Source organism: Vespa velutina, chromosome 23 (genome assembly GCF_912470025.1).
Source record: "Vespa velutina chromosome 23, iVesVel2.1, whole genome shotgun sequence".
NCBI classification, from domain to species: domain Eukaryota; kingdom Metazoa; phylum Arthropoda; class Insecta; order Hymenoptera; family Vespidae; genus Vespa; species Vespa velutina.
In genome coordinates, this window is record NC_062210.1 from 3481684 (window position 1) to 3501584 (window position 19901).

Consider the following 19901-nt stretch of genomic DNA (forward strand, 5'->3'; position numbering starts at 1 on the left):
GAAGGCATCGTCAGCACGATGTCTCGCAAATGTGTCTATCCCATAATAAATTCTTTCCTAATCCTGTACGTGTACACCTCTTTCGATCGTTCGAATCTCGTCTCGATCAAATTTCGACGGGTAAACTTCATTTCTTATTAGGACAAACGATCTATTCACGGTCGAAGGAGTTTGCCCGAACGTACAATGTCTCGTTGGGAGGTTGATGCTCGCGTTTCATCCTCGAGCACGTGCTAATTTCGTTAATTATACTAACGAACTCTACGGGCCTCTTGTTATCACGTGCGATTAACAATCCGCGATAATTACTACGCTACGCGGCACATCTAGGACCGGCGAGTTTTTGACTAGATAATTTAGTTCTAATAATATCGGTCTAGTGTACGTACAAGTTTTACAATTTAACTTTGAAAATTGTAAAGAGTCCAAAAAAATAACTTAATAATCGTATCTCTTTTATGTCCAAGTTCGATTTATATCATCGTTCATCCCGATAGATAAAATGTTTCAGATTTCTACTAGCTTCCCGGAACGTTCCTCATCGCATATGCTTCCTCATTTACGCTCATCAATCAATTTGCACACATTTCCGCGATTCACTCGGGGCCTCTCGCTATATCAGAGGAGAAGATTACGATTCGTAAAAATTCTAGAATCACACGTTCTGCCTTTGCGTTTATCGAGCTGTCGGCTCGAATGCACGGCGATCGCTTTACACCGTTCGTCGAATATTTCGTAAGGAATTCTTGGCTAATCTCGTAAACGTGCGATTATTAGAGATTGATGTCGCGGACTTTGCCAGTAAAATAGTCGAGAGATAAAGGTGAATTTCTCGTTGGTAATCGTTATTCTTCTTTTTTTTTCTTTTTTTTCTTTTTTTTTTTTTCTTTTTTTTTCTTTTTTCGTTCTCTTCTATCGACCGATTAACAAGTAAGCGGGATTTGCGGCGTTGTGGGAGTCCTCGTTTCACGCTGGAACGAGCAATCGTCCTCGTTCGTTCGCGCGGATGCCAAACACGAACATAGAAATGCCCGGCAATTAGTGCAAAACTGGTTTTCTTCGAAGGGATCTCTCGCCCATAAGTCGACTCTGAGCAGCGAGAGTCACCGATCCTCTTTTACCGGCATCTCCCTCCCCTCCATCTTCATTAACTTCATTCTATGTTATTGGAACGCGCAACTATCCTATTCGATCCTAGATTTATCCGCTTTTTGCTCGGACGTTCCTCTCGAGCTTTCGAGTGAATTACTCGAACGTTTCTTCGCCGTGGCATCGCCTTTCTTATCTCATTTTCCGTCCTTTACACGCTTTCCCTTCGTAATTTTATCTCTCGATATCGCTCGAACGATATCGACGAAAGTTAATTACCACTCTTCTCTATTGTAATCGTATTCCATATCGCGGAAGATGGTACGTTATATACGACTTCTTTCGTAACTAACGGATATCTAAATTATCCCTACGATCGGAAATGATTATATATATATACATATATACATATATATATATATATATATAAAATGATTACCAATTCGAGATTTTTATCGCGATCGTGTTTATACATCGCGTAAACTCGACTCCTAATGGACGAGCGCCATTTCCATTTGTAAACGTTGCTCGATATGAGTCAGATTTCGTATCGAGTAATCGATTTATCGACACGTTCCGATTTTATATTATATCATTTTACAGATTATTACGAAAGATACGAATATCGTGGCGCGCTTGAAATACTTTTAATGACAAATATTGCCTCGTCGGTAGAGACATTTCTCTTCTCGGCCGAGCGTGCCCCGCAGTCGCCTCTCGTCTTTCCACTCTCATTATCTCGGTTACGGAGCATTACCGACTGATTGAGAACAAGCTTCCATGTGATCAGGATATCCGATACTTCATTGAGATATCCGATCGTGAGCCTCTTTAAATGCGCACTTTCGTGCACACCGCAGATATTTTTTTCCCTATCGTTATATTTCCTCAAGGATGAAACGTTTTATATAATGATAATCTATAAATTAAAATTCGATACTCCGTGCGTATTACTTCAATCATACAATTTTATTTATTTCATCCGTCTAGATTCGCAAGATGTCGACCTGGATGCAATTCTCGGTGAACTGTGCGCATTGGAGCGACGTTGCGACGGTGATATCGCGGCTACTCCAGCGCAAGATTCTCAAAGACAAGGACGTCCCAATAACGGAAGGATCACCGCCACCGATAACACGGATATCGGCAAAAATGAAGGTGGTAAGGGGGATTATACTGACATTTGACATGTAAATTCACATTGTCGCAAAGTTTAATGTTACAATTAATGAATGTTTCCCGTTCGTAAAGGCATTCGCACGGACAGTCCCGACAACGATAGCGCATTTTCGGACACGGTTTCGATGCTGTCCAGCGAGAGTTCAGCGAGCAGCAGCGGCTCGGGACACAAGCCACCTCAGAGCGCCATGCATACGGCTCCTCAACAACAGCCGCATCAACTTATGGGTCGGTATCAGGAGCGTTCTCGTATAAAGAAATAAAATGCGAAAAGACGATCTCACGTTGAAATAATATTTTTTCAGATGCCGCGAGCAGAGCGAAAGCCGAGAAGATACGGCTGGCGTTGGAAAAGATGAGAGAGGCAAGCGTTCAAAAGCTCTTTATTAAAGCTTTCACGTTGGATGGGAGTGGCAAAAGTCTCCTCGTAGACGAGGGAATGAGCGTGGCTCACGTATCGAGGCTTCTCGCGGACAAGAATCACGTGCCAATGGATCCAAAATGGGCCGTAGTCGAACACTTGCCGGATCTCTTTATGGGTAATTTATGAGTTAACGTTGCAACGAGTTTTCTTTTCTTTTTTTTTTTGTTTGTTTGTCTTTTTTTTTTTTTTTTTTTTGTTTTTTTTCTTCCCCTCTCCCTTTTTAACTAACGACGAAATATTGTCGATCGCAGAAAGAGTATACGAGGATCACGAGTTATTGGTGGAAAATTTGTTACTATGGACGAGAGATTCGAAGAACAAGTTGCTGTTCGTCGAAAGGCCGGACAAAACACAACTCTTCCTAACTCCTGAGAGATTCCTGTTAGGTCCCTCGGATAGGTGTAGCAACGAATACGACGATCATTCGCGTAATATATTATTGGAGGAATTTTTCTCGAGCAGTAACGTCGGCGTTCCCGAGGTAAGACGAGGGCATCGAACGAAAACGGTTCGTACTTCTTTTTATCGTATCTTGACTGAGAATTTTCTCGTTTCAGGTCGAAGGACCGTTGTACTTGAAGTCCGACAGTAAGAAGGGTTGGAAAAAGTATCATTTCATACTACGAGCATCTGGCCTTTATTACTGGCCCAAAGAGAAAGCTCGTACCGCCAGAGATCTCGTATGTTTAGCCACGTTCGACGTGAACCAAGTTTATTACGGTGTCGGCTGGAAGAAAAAGTACAAAGCACCGACAGATTTTTGTTTCGCCGTAAAGCATCCGAGATTACAGCAACCCAAATCGACGAAATACATAAAGTTTTTATGCGCGGAAGACAACGCGTCTTTGGAGCGATGGATGGTAGGCATTAGAGTGGCCAAATACGGTAGGCAGCTAATGGAGAATTACAGAACATTGGTGGACGAGCTCGCGCAGGAAGACCTCGATCTATTGGCGCACGCGAGATCGTGCTCGGTCAGCTCGATCGCCGTACCACCTAATCAAACTCAATATAATACGACCAACGACAATGCTCGGCAATTCATCGAAAATGCAAGGCACGAGACCCAAGCGACGACGAGGCAATACGATGGTCAACAACGGCAGAGTTACAATTCGGAACAGCGACAAAGTTATAACAACGATGGAAGGCTTAGCAGAGCCAGTAGTTCGAGTTCAAGCGGATGTTTGTCCGATGGAGCACCGAGTAGTTGCGAGGTACCGTATTTCTATTCTCTTTACTTTCACGAATATTCGTCTTCGAATGCAAGATCCTAGATCATATATCCGTCTCTTTTTCTTCAGGTGGCCTTCGAGTGTGGAGAATTTCCAACCGGAACGATAAAGCGAAAACCTTCCATGAACCCAAAACTTCCGCTAACGTCGATTACGAGGCAATTGAAGGAGGTGGGCGAGACGGTACGCGATGAGCCGGATTCTTGTCCGAGTCCAACCAGCTCCGGTTCGGGTACCTTAACCAGAAGACACAGCCGCAGAAGAAGTGGTACCGATTCGGACGGATCGGGTACCCTAAAAAGACATCACAGATCCGGCAATGCTACTCCGGTCAGTCCTGTACCACCTGGAACGCCGGTGAGAGAGAGAGCCAGTCCTATGGGATACGGGAGAACGGAGAGTCAAGAGTCCAAGACGCCGACCAGTCCTATACAACCGTGTATGGTGAGTGAAGAAACGAACGATCCGTCGTAACTGGGAGAGCCATCATATCATATGTGTGAGCATATCATTTGTCGTAGATGGATTCTATCACGTCGCTGCCACCTCCACCGTCGCCCTCGAGAGTCGCCGAAGAAGGGGAATCGGATAGCGAACCTTTACCACCACCGCCACCAGAAATGTTCCGTTCGAATCTCTCCCTGGACTCGTTACCGCCGCCGCCAGGGGTAGGCGAGCTTCCAGTTTGTAACACGCCCGAGTTGACTGGCTCCTCGTTGAGTCTCGCCTCCTTACCGCCGCCGCCGAGTCCTCTGGTCGGTGAGACCGGCACGATACGCCGTGCGAGACCGGCGAAAACTTCGAGTCCGGCGAATTCTATGACACCCGAGAGCACGCCTACGCATGCCGCTTCCTCCAGGCCATCCAACAGCAATAATCAGACGTATACGAGCGCGACGAGTATCGCGACGCCAAATGCTTCTGCTCTTCAAAATAGTCAGAGTTACGGGAGCAGCAGCAACGCCGCGACGAACTCGTCGAATTCTCCACACAGTTCCTATCCTGGCTCGAGCGCCAGCACACCGACATACGCACCGAGTTCACCAAGTTTCACGTCCCCACCACCCTTCGTTCCACCCCCGGCTTATGGTTCTCAAGCGCAACACGTCGGCACGCAAAGCTTAACGAGACAAAATTCGAAAACCGAGTCGATTTACGGGAGTCATCAGAGCGGCCACAATACCGTACCCAATCCGATCAGGCCCAATCCGAATATGGACACGGTCAGAAGGAGTGCCATGAAGCAAGGTACAAGCCATTACGCCGCTCCGCCCTATCTCGCCGAATTGAAAGCCGCATCTAGCCCGCAACCGCAGCGTCGAGTGACCATTCAAGAACCACCGACCTCGCCCAAGTCGAAAGGTGGTACGGGCAAAAAGATAACGTTCAATTTACCGGCGCAACAAGAACCCGGTAGTCCGGCGTTGCCGCAAAGAAAGCCAATGCCACCGAGAAGATCCGACAGTACCAGATTGACTTCGCCAAAAAAATTAGCTGCCTCGGATCAGGCACCACCTGGTGACTTTTTGAAGGATCTACAACGCGTTATGAGAAAGAAATGGCAGGTCGCACAAAAGTGTAAACTGGACTCAACCACGACGCCCCACGAGGTCTTAGGTTTTCGAGATCCGCCACCTGCCGTAGCCGACTACAGAGAGACCAATGTCTCCAATTGGGTACAGGAACATTACGGGGTGGATAATCTCTATGAAAACGTTTACACGACGGATCCGCATGCACCGCTCGAATACGCCTCGAGTCCTGCTCGTCAACCTACCGTCAGATTCGCCGACGAAAATCGTAGCATCAACATCGTCAACGTGATCGCCAGTAAAAGGAGACCACCTCCGCCACCGCCGAAAAGGGCGGAGACCACGCATCTGACCACGACCAGGGCGATGCACTGACAATAGCAGATAATACAACCTCATCCGGAGAGGCGATGGTATTGCTGCTTGTGCGGCTGGTGGAAGGACTGATAAAGGAGAATTTTTCACCCTTTTCTTCCATCCCTTTTGTGGTCCAGCGTTAGCTTCGACGTTGCTTCGCCTCGCTACCTGATTTCAAAACGAATCGAGAGAGAGAGAAAGAGAGAGAGAGAGAGCACTTTCCTTTTCTCCCTCTTTCACACACTCTCTCTTTCTCTCACGAAAAGATTAAGCTTCGCTTTATCGCTCTTCGTCGAATCTTTCTTACGATATCAATGACCGATAAAATTTACTTTATCCTATAAAACGAAATGGATTCAACGATAGGATACGAGCGAGTCCTTTCGTTTGTTACGTCGATATCGTAAAAACGTTCGATGTCAGCGCGAATATCAGCGTCGGATAAAAACAAAGCTTTATCATTTGTCCTACTAATTTTTCTCCAAGCGCATTACTTTTGTATCCTTTGCAAATATGGGACGCTGCTTGACAAATGAACGTTTATCTTTGATCGTCTTGTAACGTTTCCTATTCGAGAAACGTCGTGATGGTTGTGTCCAATAGGAAACGTTGATCGCTGTCGAAAAATAATCTCAAAAGAGATGATATCGTGCTTCGAGTAGATGCCGTGCTTAATGCTCGATTTAAGGTCGCTACTCGACACGTAGAAAACACTGCCGCACTCGTTAACGATGTGATATAATATAAAGCTTAGGTCATGCCTGCTCGCTAAAAAGAAGAAGAGTACTTTCTTGTGTAACGGAGAGATAGGGGAAGGACGCGTTATTAGTCGAACGATCGTAAAGCGATCGAATGCTAATGCGCATCGTTTCGCTTGATAATAATAAAAAAAAAAAAAAAAGAGAAAAAAAGAAAAAAAAAAAAGAAAAAAAACAAAATATTAAGAGGAAGCGTCGTCGTACGGTGTTGATTATGCTCGCGCTTCCGACTGTTCGTTTTTGCATATGTTCTCTCGCGAATCGGAGGCGCTCTTCTTTCCTTTTCTTTCCTTTCTTTCTTTCTTTCTTTTTTCTTTCTCCCTCCACCCCCAATCCCACCCCACCTCCACCCCACCCCTCCCAATAACCAAGGTGCTTTACAACGCAGTAAATAAAAGAAAAAGAAAAAAAATGGATAACATCGATAGGAGAGTTAGCGCGCCGCTCATCGACGTTTGCGCTTTTAATAAAGGATCCTTATACATAGGTATACATGTATATAGAAACTAATACATATGTGTGTTTATATCGATATAATTGACAATGATGCTGTATGTGTAGGTATGCCGTATCCTTCGAAGTACGCTCTAATGACGTGGACACGATGAATTAGGAATAAAAAAAAAAAAAAAAAAAAAAAAATAAATAAACGATTTTTATTCGTTTCTCGAGAGACGCGAGAATGTCGAATTCTTTTTACATATTCGTCTTCGAGGGAGGAGATGAGTTCCTTCGAGAGTTCGAAACTCGTGTACTCTTTTCATCGCGATTATACAGATACTATAAGTATACGTATGTATTTACAAACATGAGATCTCGTTTATGCCATTTTTTTCTTCGTTCGCTTTGTTTCATTCTTAATGATATACATAAAGACATGTATATGTATACATATTGAAGCTATGAAAGCAAGATGATCGTGTCCGCTTGCTCCTCCTCCTCCTTCTTCTTCTTCTTCTTCTTCTTCTTTTTTCGAAATGATAAAAAAATATCGCCGAGTATGGAAACGATATACGATTACGTGTGTGTATATATTTCCCAGCCATAGAAGACGAAGGAAATGGGAGATCAAGGTGGCAATTTAAACAAAGTACGAGCTACTCTATCGCGGAGAACGATGAAACTTCGATCGTCGTAACCCCGACGACACCTGCGTATAATATTATACTATATATACCTGTATAACGTGCATCGTGCACTCCCTTTCTTTACGTCGTCCTTAGGAAGGATGAAACGAGCGACGAAAAAAAAAATAAAAAAAAAAAAAAATAAAAAGAAAAAAAAAAATAAAAAAAGAAGAAAAAATATTTTATCGATTCGAGCAGGGACAAAGACGACGAAGATGGAAATCGAATCGCTTTGACGCGAGATGGATCGATGTCCGACTTTACTTGCGCGTAATCGTCAATGGAATTTTCAACAATGATAAACGAACAAACTCGTAACACTTGGACGTACGATGATCGTATACCGTAATAAGTCTGATATATACTTTTGTATCTCGATTTTTGGAAAACTTTAAGGGCCGACACCCCTCGTACTCTCTGCTCTCAGCCTAGTATCGCGATTTTCAACGACCGCGCAACCTTTGAAATTCATTCAAACGAGTCTACGAGACTCGAATTCCTTTGGTACATATTATGTACATCTCTATAACACAGGCTATTGTATATCGAACACTAAAAAAAAAAAAAAAAGAAAAAAAAAGAAAAAAAAAGAAAAGAAGTAAATAAGAATAATAGAACCGACTTGTAACGAGCAGAAATGTCGATGTGTCGATTATAAGTGTGAATCCGCGTTTCGCGTCTTAACAATTAACGCGGTCTAATCAAACTGAACCAATAATATAAAATAATTTTTGAGATTGATATATACCGATCTATGGGACTAAGCCGATTTAACGTCAGAACTTTTCATACGTGAATTTCTACGAAAATATCGTTCGTATGTCTCTCAGCTCATTCTAATCTCTTTCTCTATCTGTCCATCTATTTCTCTTTGTCACTGTTTATCTGTGTGCGCTAAAGCGATAATCCTTAAGAGCTAGCAATGTCGCAAGGAAGGAAGGAAGGATTTTTTTTTTTCTTTTCTTTTCTTTTCTTTTTCTTTTTCTTTTTCTTCTTTTTTATTTTATTCTATGCTATAAGCTACGTACGAGATTTAAGGATGGAAAAAGCATTCTTTAAAAGCGAAGAGTCATTGGCTTAGTGGTTTGAAGCCTTTAAATGTTTGCTCATCGTTCGTCGTTCGACGATCGTCTTGGTCGTACGTACGTTCGACGTACGTACGTACGTACGTACGTAACGTCGATGACAAATCGATTTGGTATGCGAAACCACGATACGCGACGGAGATTGTAGACTTTGACTCGTATGCGTGTGTATGGCGCGAAAACTCGCCATTTTTCTTCTATTCCTTTTGGATCGATTGAGATAGAATAAAATTCTTGTCTCGGTAAAAGGGATTGATGTGTGTGTATATATATATATATACACATATATATAAAGTAAGATCTAAGAAATTGATTAAAAAAAAAAAACACAAAAAAAAAGAGGGAGAGAAAAAATGTAATAGGTAGATAAATTTAGAAAAAAATCGAAATTCGCTCTCGAAGAGCACTTAGCGTGAAAGAAAAAAAAAAAAAAAAAAAAAAAAAAAAACAAAAGAGAAAAAGAAAAATCTTAAAAGAATCGGCGAACGTGTAAGACCGTGCAAATTCCCGACGATCCATAGCTCTGTTAATTAATTACGATGAAGATTACACGAAATGAGGAAATTATTATTATTGCCAATGATAAGGATGACGATCGTAATACTTTTATCGTTATATCGTACCTTTTTCACTTATATTTCCTAAGTTGTACGTATGTTTCTGTAAATATTGTAACGAATGATAACTACGAAGAAAATTATTATCGAAGATATCGTGACTGATTTAATATAAAACGCAATTATTTATGGGAGGATACAAGGAGAGAAATCACATTCTGTAGACGGATCTTTAGTCTTCTTTAAACTTTTACACTCTACAGATATAATTTTTTTTTTTGTTTTCCTTTTTATCAAAGCCAAGATAATATTAAATTCGTGCGAAGAAAGTGAAGAGCGAACGGAACTTTTCTATGAATTCGTCTATAGAATTATCGTTGTTTTTCAGATCGGCTGGATTTGCCGATCCTTTTTTTTTTTTTATTATTATTATTATTTTTCGTTTACTACCTTTCATTTTATTCATAATTTTGATATAGCCTAGATTTAGATTCTTACGAGTTGTTTCTCACCGTGGAAGTGTGTTCGACCTTAATATCGTGACAATACCATTATTTTGAGACTCGTCGCCAGTTGGTTGGGTATTTTACCACATGGAAAAATGCGCAGCAGTTGAAATATTACAGGTATTATATTCATGTTTTTATGTAAATAAATTTTTGGTATATTTCAATGATCGGGTCTCGTCGTTTTTTTAATAGACAATTTCCTCTCTACTCCTTGGCTTCCTGTGACATTTTCTCATCTCCCATGGATCAGTTTACGGATACAAGAATACGACCGAAGAGAAATCCTCTTAGAAATATTAAAAGGAACAAAAATTGTTTTATTTCAATATCGAAAATGATGACATTTTTATCGATGAATCTTTAACGAATCATTAATTATCATAGTTAATAAGCGATTTCTCTACGATGTCGTCGGCTTAACGGTAAGAGAAGAGATATATATATTCTAATGTTAGTTTCATGACTCGGGAGGATTGTCGTAAATATATGAAATTGCCGTGGACTCGTTTCGAGGGTAGACGTACAATTTTATAGGCCCTTTTTACGACTTATGGAAGCCGCGCGTTCTACTTTACGCTTACGTCATACGCGTCTCACAAAAGTTTACGAGCAGCACCATTGGAAATTCCCCTTCCGTATGTATATCGAGAAATACGAAAGAAAAAAGGGGGGAAAAAAAAAAAAGAAAGAAAGAAAGAAAAAAAGAGAGAAAAAAATACTTGTGAAATGGAATGGCTTTTTACTCCGCGGCGTTTTAAGTTTATGAGAAACGCGTTAATCCAAAGTTACGAGATTCGAGCGCGTTTGTTCGCATACTTTGATCTCCGTGATGATCTCTGAGGCTAATATCGTAACGAAATTTAGATCTACAAACACGCGTTTGTTCTATAAACCGTTTGTTCTTTATACGACTTTAATAAGACCCGTCACTCGCATGTCGTTCTTAAAGCGACTTTAACCTTTACTTTAGAATTTTTGTTCTCGATACTTTTCTCTTTCGTCGAAAGGTCAGAGCGTTTCTCAAGGGAATTAGCCGTCGTTGTCGTCGTCGTCGTCATCGGCAACCTCGTCATATTCGATCGACGAAACGAAGGAAGGAACGAAGAAAAGAGAAAGGAGCTGGAGCTCTTGAACGATCCGCTTTTCAAGAACGTGGACGTAAATCACGGTTTTATTACGGATAATTTTACGAGGAGTCGAGTACCGCTCTCGATCGGTTGGCTCTCCTTTCGCTCAGAGTTAGTCGGCTACCTTAAACTTGTAATCGCGCTCTTTGGACCGCGAAAGCAGCGGCGAAAGCAACGGCAACGATAATACGGGACAAGGAGTGAACCGGGCCGGTTGGAGCTGTGCGAGGTCATTAACGAATTAGCAGAACGAGGTAAGGTCAGGAAGGAAACGGTCGAAGGACGTATTTAACGTATTCTCCTCTTTCTCTTGCCGCGGAACGAAAAGCACATCTCTTCGCTTTTCTTCGATTATGGAACTACCCTTTAACGAACTCCTCCTCCTCTTCTTCCTCCTTCTCCTCCTTCTCCTTTCTCCTCCTTCTACGAAACGAACGCGCTTAACACGATTTTTAATCTTACACCGCGGGTCAAGCGAGGGGCTTTTGTCGGTACACCGACATTCCTCGTGACCGCAGGAATGTCGGTCAGTGTGCGAGACCGAAACGCGCCTACGGTGAACCGCTGGTGGTCCAACATTGAGCCCGTTTCACGAACCTGAAACGATATCTCCGCTCGTTCGTGGTACCTTTCCTCATCCTACTTGGTTCGAATCTGTGGTCGCGAGCCAAATCAGATTTCAACGTGTGGGTAAATAAATCTGACTTTGCATTTAACGAGAAAATCCTATTTTCCCTTTGCTCTTTATCAAGATCTTTCGTCTTTAGAATTATTTCAACCAACACGTGTCTATCCGGTTGTTCTTACGAAAAGTCCTACGACAAAAGCGAGGATGAAGTCAAAGAGATTTATGCGTCGTATAACTTTTTTCAAGTACCTTTCGAACGCGCATTCATTGTATTACGAGGGACTTTCTCGTTGAAGTAGCGATTTTACACAAGTTTCTAAGTTTTATCTGTATCGGTGCAGTCGACTTTTATGCAGGATTTTATGTATATCGGTTTTATATCGATCAGATTATTTTCCATTTTCATAGATACTCGAGAGAGGATCGTACGAGTTTACGGTTTTACAGTAAATGCCTCGTCTTCTTTCTTTCTTTTTTTTTTTTTTCTTTTTTCTTCTTCATCTTCTTCTTCTTCTTCTTTTTTTCCGTTTTCCTTTTATCGAGGAAAAAGTTTCGATCGGATGACAGAATTACTTCTTGGATCTCGGGAATCGTGCGTACGCGTTTGTTGCGCGACACTGGCGGCGACCGAACTCGAAGAAGACGACCCTTAAAGAGGAGGTATGGGATTAAGATAATAGTCTCGAGAGGGAAGAAACTTAGAAGGAGAAGGTAAAGGCAAAAACGAGCGATATGATGTGGGTCAAAGTCTTCGGGACTGGGTCGCAGGGCTCCTTTGCCCGGAGTCCCTCGCGAGCTTCCTCGAGAGATCGTCCTCCTCGACTCGAGGTCGAGAGGTCGAGACCGATTTCAATTTCACTTCCCGTTTTCAACGCTTCTATATCCATTGCTACCCAACTATATATCTACGGCTAAATAAATGTCAAACTTTATTATATACGTACAAATTTTCTACCAAAGCGATATTTTTCTGTACGAAGAGTAAAAACTCTTTTGCCATGTAAAATCATTGTACGCTTTGACAGACACAAAATGAAATCTCACAGTTTACGTGACAAATTCATTAACTAACGATAAGAGAAGCGTAAAGCGCGCTCGCGCGCCGAAAAAAAAAAGAGAAAGTAAAAAGTTTCTTGTTTGAGGAAAAAGAAGACGAATAGAGTCAGGGAAGAGAAAAATGGGATGGTTTTGGGCGATGACCGATGGACCGTGGGGTAGGTTCTCGTCTCCTCTTCATTTTTCTTCCTTGCCGCGCGGTCGCGACCATTCACCCAGCATCCCTCCGTTACACGCTTAATAAGATAACGCCATAAGGACGATAAAAGTCTTTTCGGCCGGCTTCCGTCATACCGACGACCGCATCTTAAGCCTCTACGCGAGTTAATAAAAAAGACCGTGCTGAAAGAGAGAAAAAGAGTTTGCGTTAATATTTATGATCGGTAGTTTGCTTTCCATAATGAAAAATCTTTTCTTTCTTTCGCTTCTCTCTATTCATCCAAGTATTAACGTATATACGTACGTTCGTATAATTGAACGAAATAACAAAATATAATCAATCGAGATAACTTACGAAAGTTTTTTACGAATCGCGAGATTTCACTTTTCACTCGTTTCCTTTTGAAAACCGGCGTCCCTATCTCGCCACCTTTCTGTCGTATCATGCAGAGCTATAAATTAATACTAATCTCCGAGCCGCACCGTGCAAGAACCTACACGACCAACCGGGGACTGAATTTATTGAGATTCGAGTAAGTTCGTACGTTCGTTATCGTCGGTGGCTCTTCCTTTTTCGGTTATACGATATTCCGTTTCTCCGTTGAACGTCTTTACGGTTTGTTTCAAACATTGTTACGCTCTGATCGAATAACTTTTGCAAATTCTCGATATCACGATGGGGTTTTAGGGTGTGGCTGTTTTCGATCTCGAGCCTTTCCCTGTGTATTTTCATGATTATCGATCGATAAAAAAAATCTATCTCGCTAACCTCGCGCGTATAAAAAGCAATTCTATCGAGTGAAAGAAAAGTTGCTCGTTGGAACGTTTCGGTCTATTTGGATATTAAAACCGATCAAATCAGAGAGTGACAACGAGTTTGAGAATGTATAAATTTGTGGGGGTAGAAGTAACTAGGTTGAGCTTGAGAATGAGAACCGCTGCAGCGTGTCTAATGTAAGAGGAGGAGACCGGAGGTGAGAGTGAACGTGCGTAGCTGAAGGGGCAGCTCGGAAAGCCGGACTTCGAGGTCCTCCGCCTTCGACCCTCTTCTCTTCTCTCCCTCTCTTGCTCTCGACCGAGAGTCGACGCTCCGTCTCATTCTAGTCAATACTTTCTCTCCTTCTCGCTTACTCTTACCTCGTGCATCGAGCATCCCTTTCTCTCCTTGGCCGACGCGACCCCCTAGGAACAAGCAGGGGTGGCTTCGCGATGAGGCGGAGACGAAGGAGACGAAGGAGGTGGCCGGAGGTGGCCGAGGAGGGAGAAAAGGGTGGTTGGGTCTGAGCCTAGATCAATACTCGCATCTCCGACGGCTGGACCAGGCCGGACATTGCGTTCCGAAGCTCACCTTCTCACCGATATCAACCCTCCTCTCTCTTTCTCCCTCCCACCCCCACCACCTTACCACCACCTTTTCCTCCTCCTCCATCTCCGTCGAGTCTTTCTCTCTCTCCTTCTCTCTCTCTCTCTCTCTCTCTCTCTCCCTCTCTCTTAGCCGGCCAACCCCTCTCGCAGTACTTCGCCTTTTGCATCCGTCTTTCCCGAAGGAAGCCAGTTTTAGGCTCTACCTTGCTCCTCGTGCCTTTTTTTTATTCGTCGATCTATCGATCCTATACTTTTTTTCTTTCCCTTATTTTTTTCTTTCCCAACCACCAAGAAATTTTTCCGTCCTTTGGAAGGATTCTTCGTTTCCAATGACTTATCATCTTTCGGATCGCAAACGCGAGAAAAAACGTTTTCATTCGTCGTTGACGATGACGAACGACGATGAATTTAACGCGACAACAAGGGCTATATAAACGACACCTAAAACAATTAAATTTTCCTGTTACTCTTTTACGAGCCATTCGACGTTATAATGCCCCTTTACACGTGGAAAAGTCTACGTGGAAAATATCGTGAAATCCATTAAGTTAATTGGCCCTGGGGACGGACCTTCTGAAATTATAGCCAAATAGCGATCACTTAAAATCGGTTCGTACTTTTTTTGGATTAGTTCCTCATCCATCGACTTCTTTTAAAGTATCTAACTAAAAGTTTGCGCCTAACGAATTTGGACTGAATAATAGCTTTGCCTCGACCTCCTTATTATTTCATTTTAATGAAAGAGAAACGATGTATAAAAAGTATAAGAAGAAAGAAAAAAAAAAAATCGTCGAAAGATCGGAGAACCACTGTGCGCCGGTCAATTTCCCTTAGTTTCGTTTTACGTTGGAAGGATGGACGGTTCGTCTCCTCGAATACGCCTCTACATGCGCTCGTAAACGAGTACGTAGGAGGAAACGTGCCCGCGCACCCTGTATTTACAAATACACACGCGCAAATTCGCACACAAGCACGCAATCGCGTAGAAGCTCGGAGAAAATTCAAGCGGCCGGTCCATTTGCATGCTCGTCTTTTTCCAATCTCTCGAATGCTTTTCCCCTCCTTTCGATTCCCTACGCGCTTTACGTACCGCGCCGAATACGCTGCGTCCATAAAATTCTTTTTCCCTTTTATCTTCCCTTTTCCTTGCTTAGGAAGACCATCCGTAATGCCAACGTTGAAATGTTGTCTCTCGCCAACTGATAATTATCTCACATTCATGAATACATTTTACTCGCAAGATCATGGCCAAATGTAAAAACTTATTTACAACTTTATACAACTTTGCGCAAAAGATTTTATCAATTCTTTTTCGTTTCCTTTTTCTTCTTCAAATCGATAAATGAAAATTCTTAAAATTAATTCTGTCACGTTTCGATTACTTCGGATTACTTCGCGACGCGCTCGGTCTTATCGATTCGACGATCGACTTTTGGCCCTCACCTACGTGCCCTCTCTTCTTTAATTAATTGAAATCCCTAGCGTCGCACCTATTTCTCCTTCGCAAAGGCAAAAGCTCTTCGCCTCGGCACAACGAAGATGGCCGATGATTCCAAATTTTCTACCCCCTTAATTATAATTTCCAGTGGCAGCACGACCGCGGCTCACGTAGACAATACTCGTCGAGTGACTTTCCACGGAGTTACTTAAAGGGGAGGCGTCTCTCCATGTTTTTTGCCGACGCTTTGTTTTTCTTCGAGCTCTAATAGAGCCTCTTCCCCTTCTTCCTTTTCAGCGTTTCTTCTTTCTCCCTTCCTTCGGTGCGTTCCACGAGACTGCCTCGTTCCGCCTTTCGAGTGGACCGCATTACCGAAAAGAGGTATTTTCTTTCGAAGCTTGTTCCTCCGTGAAAGAAAATTTCAGAAAAGCCAATGGCTCTTCTTCTATTCTTCAACCTACGCTTCGTTTCGACTTGCATCGAAAAGATAATGGATTTATTTTCAAAAATAGTCGCATCGAGAATACTCAGTACCATAGTTACTTCGCACGTATTATTCATTGGTTTTGTAGGGAAAAGTAAAGGGTAATTTTGCGCACAAGAGACCGATATAAAATGTATTAAAGAACAAAGGAGAAGTCAACGTAGAGCCAGCGGTTCTACAGGCAATTGGTTCTAAGCGCGAAAAGCTACGGGGATTTTACGGAATGCTATGGCAGACAGATTACTACCGTTGATATTTGTATGCATAACGCAAACAACATAATTGCGAGCTCTTCGACCGCTACCAACTCTACTGGTAGCCCCGGTACACGCAATTACGATCTCTTACTCGTATCGAGTCGACGCGAAACGAGCCACCTCGGGAATTAGAAAATATTATACGATTTCGAGCCGACATTCGCGTGACGAGGAAAGATCGAGAAAAGAAAAGAGCTCGTTTACTCGCGAGCCAGGAAGAACGTGCAAGTTCTCGCCGTGCAGACGGTGATAGATGGCGGTTAAATTTTTTTACGCAACGTCGATCACGGAAATTCGCATGATAGATGTAATTTGAAAAAAAGAAAAGTGGCGAGGTTTGGACTTTGGAGGAAAGTCCAAGTTGATCACCACTGTTCACTTTCTCCGGGCGGAGAAGAGAGAGAGAGAGAGAGAGAGAGAGAGAGAGAGAGAGAGAGAAAGAGAGAGAGAGAGCACGAAAGAGGGAGGACGAGAGAACCCTTTAGCGTCTCACCCCGTTCGGCTCACCCGGCAAGCCAATCTCACTCTCGCTCTCGATTCGCTCTCACTCTTGTCCTCCCTTTGCTTCTTCTCTCTTCCTCTCGCTCGCTCTTTCGCTGCTCTTCTCCCCTCCCAGGGCAGCGATCTCCTTTCTTCCCTTGGCCCCTTTTGCCCCGTAACTTCCCTGAGCCTCAGCTCGGTCTCTCCACCGACTCGTCTACGTCTTCTCCCTCTGCGCCGGCAAGTGAGAGTGGACCTTGGTCCAGCGCTGAATCGACCCTCTTTGCGCCCTCCACGATCCGCGAGGCTTTCCTCTCTCTCTCTCTCTCTTTCTCTCCCTTTCTCTCCCTTTCTCTTTCTCACCCCTTCATCCTCCTACTACCACTTCGCCTTCTCCTCTTCTTGGTCTCTCCGGGCCGTCGTGCAACGTCGCCGCACCCTAATCCCCCATCTCGAAGATACGTCTACCCTCGAACCCTCGTATCGATTGGCGAAGAGCTCGCCAGAGGACGCCACCGGAGAACCTAACCTCCTTACTTCTCCCCCTTTCATTTTTCGAAAATCCTTTAACGAGAAACTCAAGAACATCTTCTCCCCGCCCACCCTCTTTCTCTCTCTCTCTCTCTCTCTCTCTCTCTTTCTCTCTCTCTCTCTCTCTTTATCCCGCTTGCCTCTCGGCTCTTTTGTCTTTCGACGATTCGTAGAATAGGAAAAGGTACAGAGACGCCGAGACTATCGTCGTGCGCTCGGAAGGGTCGGAAGGGAGGGTGAACTCGTGCTTAAGGGTGGGTGGTTACTTTCACCTCAAGGTCGGCACCCTTACGAATGGAATTCCTTCGAGGTCGAAAGTTTTCCTAGTCTCGAAATTTGTATAGAAACAATGCGGCTAAAGAAGAAGAATACATTTCTATATGTTTCTTGAATAGGACGAATTGAAATATATGTATGAAACTTTGTTTTCACCAAGAGTCGTAAATTTGTGTCAGCATTTTGTTTTCTCGACGCGTCCAATTATTTTACAACCTTTTTGATACAGGGAGAAAGAGAGAGAGAGAGAGAGAGAGAGAGAGAAAGAGAGAGATTAAGAAGATATAGGTCTCGGTATATTTGTCTTATCAATTAACGTCATCCGCTTTTATCGCGATTATGTTTCAGGCCTGATCGAAGGACGTTAGTATACGCACGTGAGCATCGGTACATTCGAATAGGCACGAAAGCTTCAAACACTTTGGCTCTCGTTTCTCGAACGAACGAGCGGCCGATTAAAGGGCGAACGGTGATCCTCGCATGACTCGGCCCAATTATCCGGCAATTGCCGGAAATACCTCCGCATTCTCCACACTCGGCCAACTTCCCACACGGACGAATGTACGTACGACACGGAAGATACCGAGGCAACGCGCTTCTAATTACCGTTCGTGCTAAAGCAAAAGGTGGCACCGGCCACGCTCGAAAACTGGCCTCAATCAGCCAGAAGAAGCAAAGAGAGAAATTTTCTCTCACGATACTCGAAATCTTAAACGTATGTTCCTTGAAATTTTGAAAGTACGTTTTTCTCTCTTGAGAGAGAGGAAGATATATATATATATAATAAAAGTGTCTCTATTATAAGCGTGAAGCTAATAAAACCTTTTCGATTTTCGAATCTTTCACATCGGAGATACAATGTTATTAACTTGCGCCGTTAATAGAAAAAAGGAAGGAAAAAAAAAAGGAAAAAAAAAAAAAGAAAAAAAAGATAGTAGAGGAAGCAATGAATATCAAGGCACAGAGCCAAAAGGAGGCCCACACAACGTCGGATTAAAGACAAAGTAACGTATTCGGTTTTGCGGACGAATGAAAAAGAATAGAGGAAGGAACACTCCCCGTTCATTAATATTTCAGAGGCAATAATATCGAATGCCGGATTTTCGAGGCGGCCAAAGACGGCACACGCACGGTGGCCCTCAGGCGCGCACACCGGTGCGCTTTTTACGATCGATTCGACGTGACACGCGCGAGAGCTCGAGGAACGCGCCGATATGAACGTTTGGTTCGATCGGTTTTTTCGTGCGCCGGTGCCCGTAAAAAAAGCAATTAGCGCTCGACACATTTAATCGCGTCATAAACTCTCGAGTCGCCGCCGTCGTCCTCGTCGCCTCTTTCTCTCTCCCTCTCTCTCTCTCTTTAACCTTGCTTCTCTCTCTCTCTCTCTCTCTTTCTCTCTCTCACTATCGCTATCTCTCTCGTCGAGTCGAGAAAGGAAGGAAGCCTTTTCTTAGAACGACCGGCTTCCTCTTTGGATTTTCTTGGATATGTTATATAGAACGGTAGAAGGTCTCGTCCTTGGATTTACAGAGGGTATTAGCTTGGCCGTCGACGGGATACAAAAACGTTATGACGAATTAGGCCACCCCTCGGTTCATCGTTGACCGGAAAAAGCTCAGAACGAAGGACCTACCCTAACGATATGTGTCTTTCGGAGGGTCGTTAGTCTTCCCATAACGCGATATCTTGTTTCGCCGAAATCTTTGCGCCTTCTATTCTTATATTTCTTTTTTCTTTTTCTTTTTTTCTTCAATTTTATTCGATCGCTTCGTTCGATCTTGTTTTCCAACGATCGATTCAACAGCTTTCAGTTTTCTAATTAATTATGATACCATTCTAAAGGATCTCTCGAAAGAAGACCATCGAGTATCATTGCGACGGGAGATGATGAGCAGAGAGAGAGAGAGAGAGAGAGAGAGAGAGAGAAAGAGAAGGAGGAAGGAATGCTCCGCGGTACGGATCGTTATAGAAAATTTTTCATACTCAAAGGATGAAAAATGAGGAGCGGGAGCGTAAAGGAAGAGAGAAAAGAAGAGGGCCCGATAAAAAGCCGAAGCTCTTTTCGAAAGGAGTACTTGGCCGTCTCTGATGTCTGCGTTAACCCTATTTGATATTTTAAAATTCAATGAGCCAATCCAATCGCTAGGTGCGCTAGGTGGCTCATGGTACTTTCGCGTGCTGGAGTGACGTGGCTAGAAGGGAACTGGTCGAAGGGAGAAGGACGCTGGCAGTAGGGCGACCCTTTGTG

General features: G+C 43.3%; 1 protein-coding gene across 7 annotated transcripts in view; it reads left to right on the forward strand.

The window, feature by feature from the left end:
- LOC124956746 (amyloid beta A4 precursor protein-binding family B member 1-interacting protein-like) overlaps positions 1 to 10016 on the forward strand; it is a 97131-nt gene extending 87115 nt beyond the window's left edge. For 6 of the 7 annotated variants that reach the window (XM_047512946.1, XM_047512944.1, XM_047512945.1 and 3 more), the window contains 7 exons: positions 2080 to 2250; positions 2341 to 2496; positions 2574 to 2807; positions 2944 to 3173; positions 3250 to 3909; positions 3997 to 4371; positions 4449 to 10016. In XM_047512946.1, the coding sequence (XP_047368902.1) occupies positions 2080 to 2250; positions 2341 to 2496; positions 2574 to 2807; positions 2944 to 3173; positions 3250 to 3909; positions 3997 to 4371; positions 4449 to 5834 (3212 nt within the window). In that variant the 3' untranslated portion in view covers positions 5835 to 10016. The remainder of the gene's footprint in view (positions 1 to 2079; positions 2251 to 2340; positions 2497 to 2573; positions 2808 to 2943; positions 3174 to 3249; positions 3910 to 3996; positions 4372 to 4448) is intronic. The other variant, XM_047512943.1, reaches the window with a different exon arrangement.
- The last annotated feature ends 9885 nt before the right edge of the window (positions 10017 to 19901 follow it).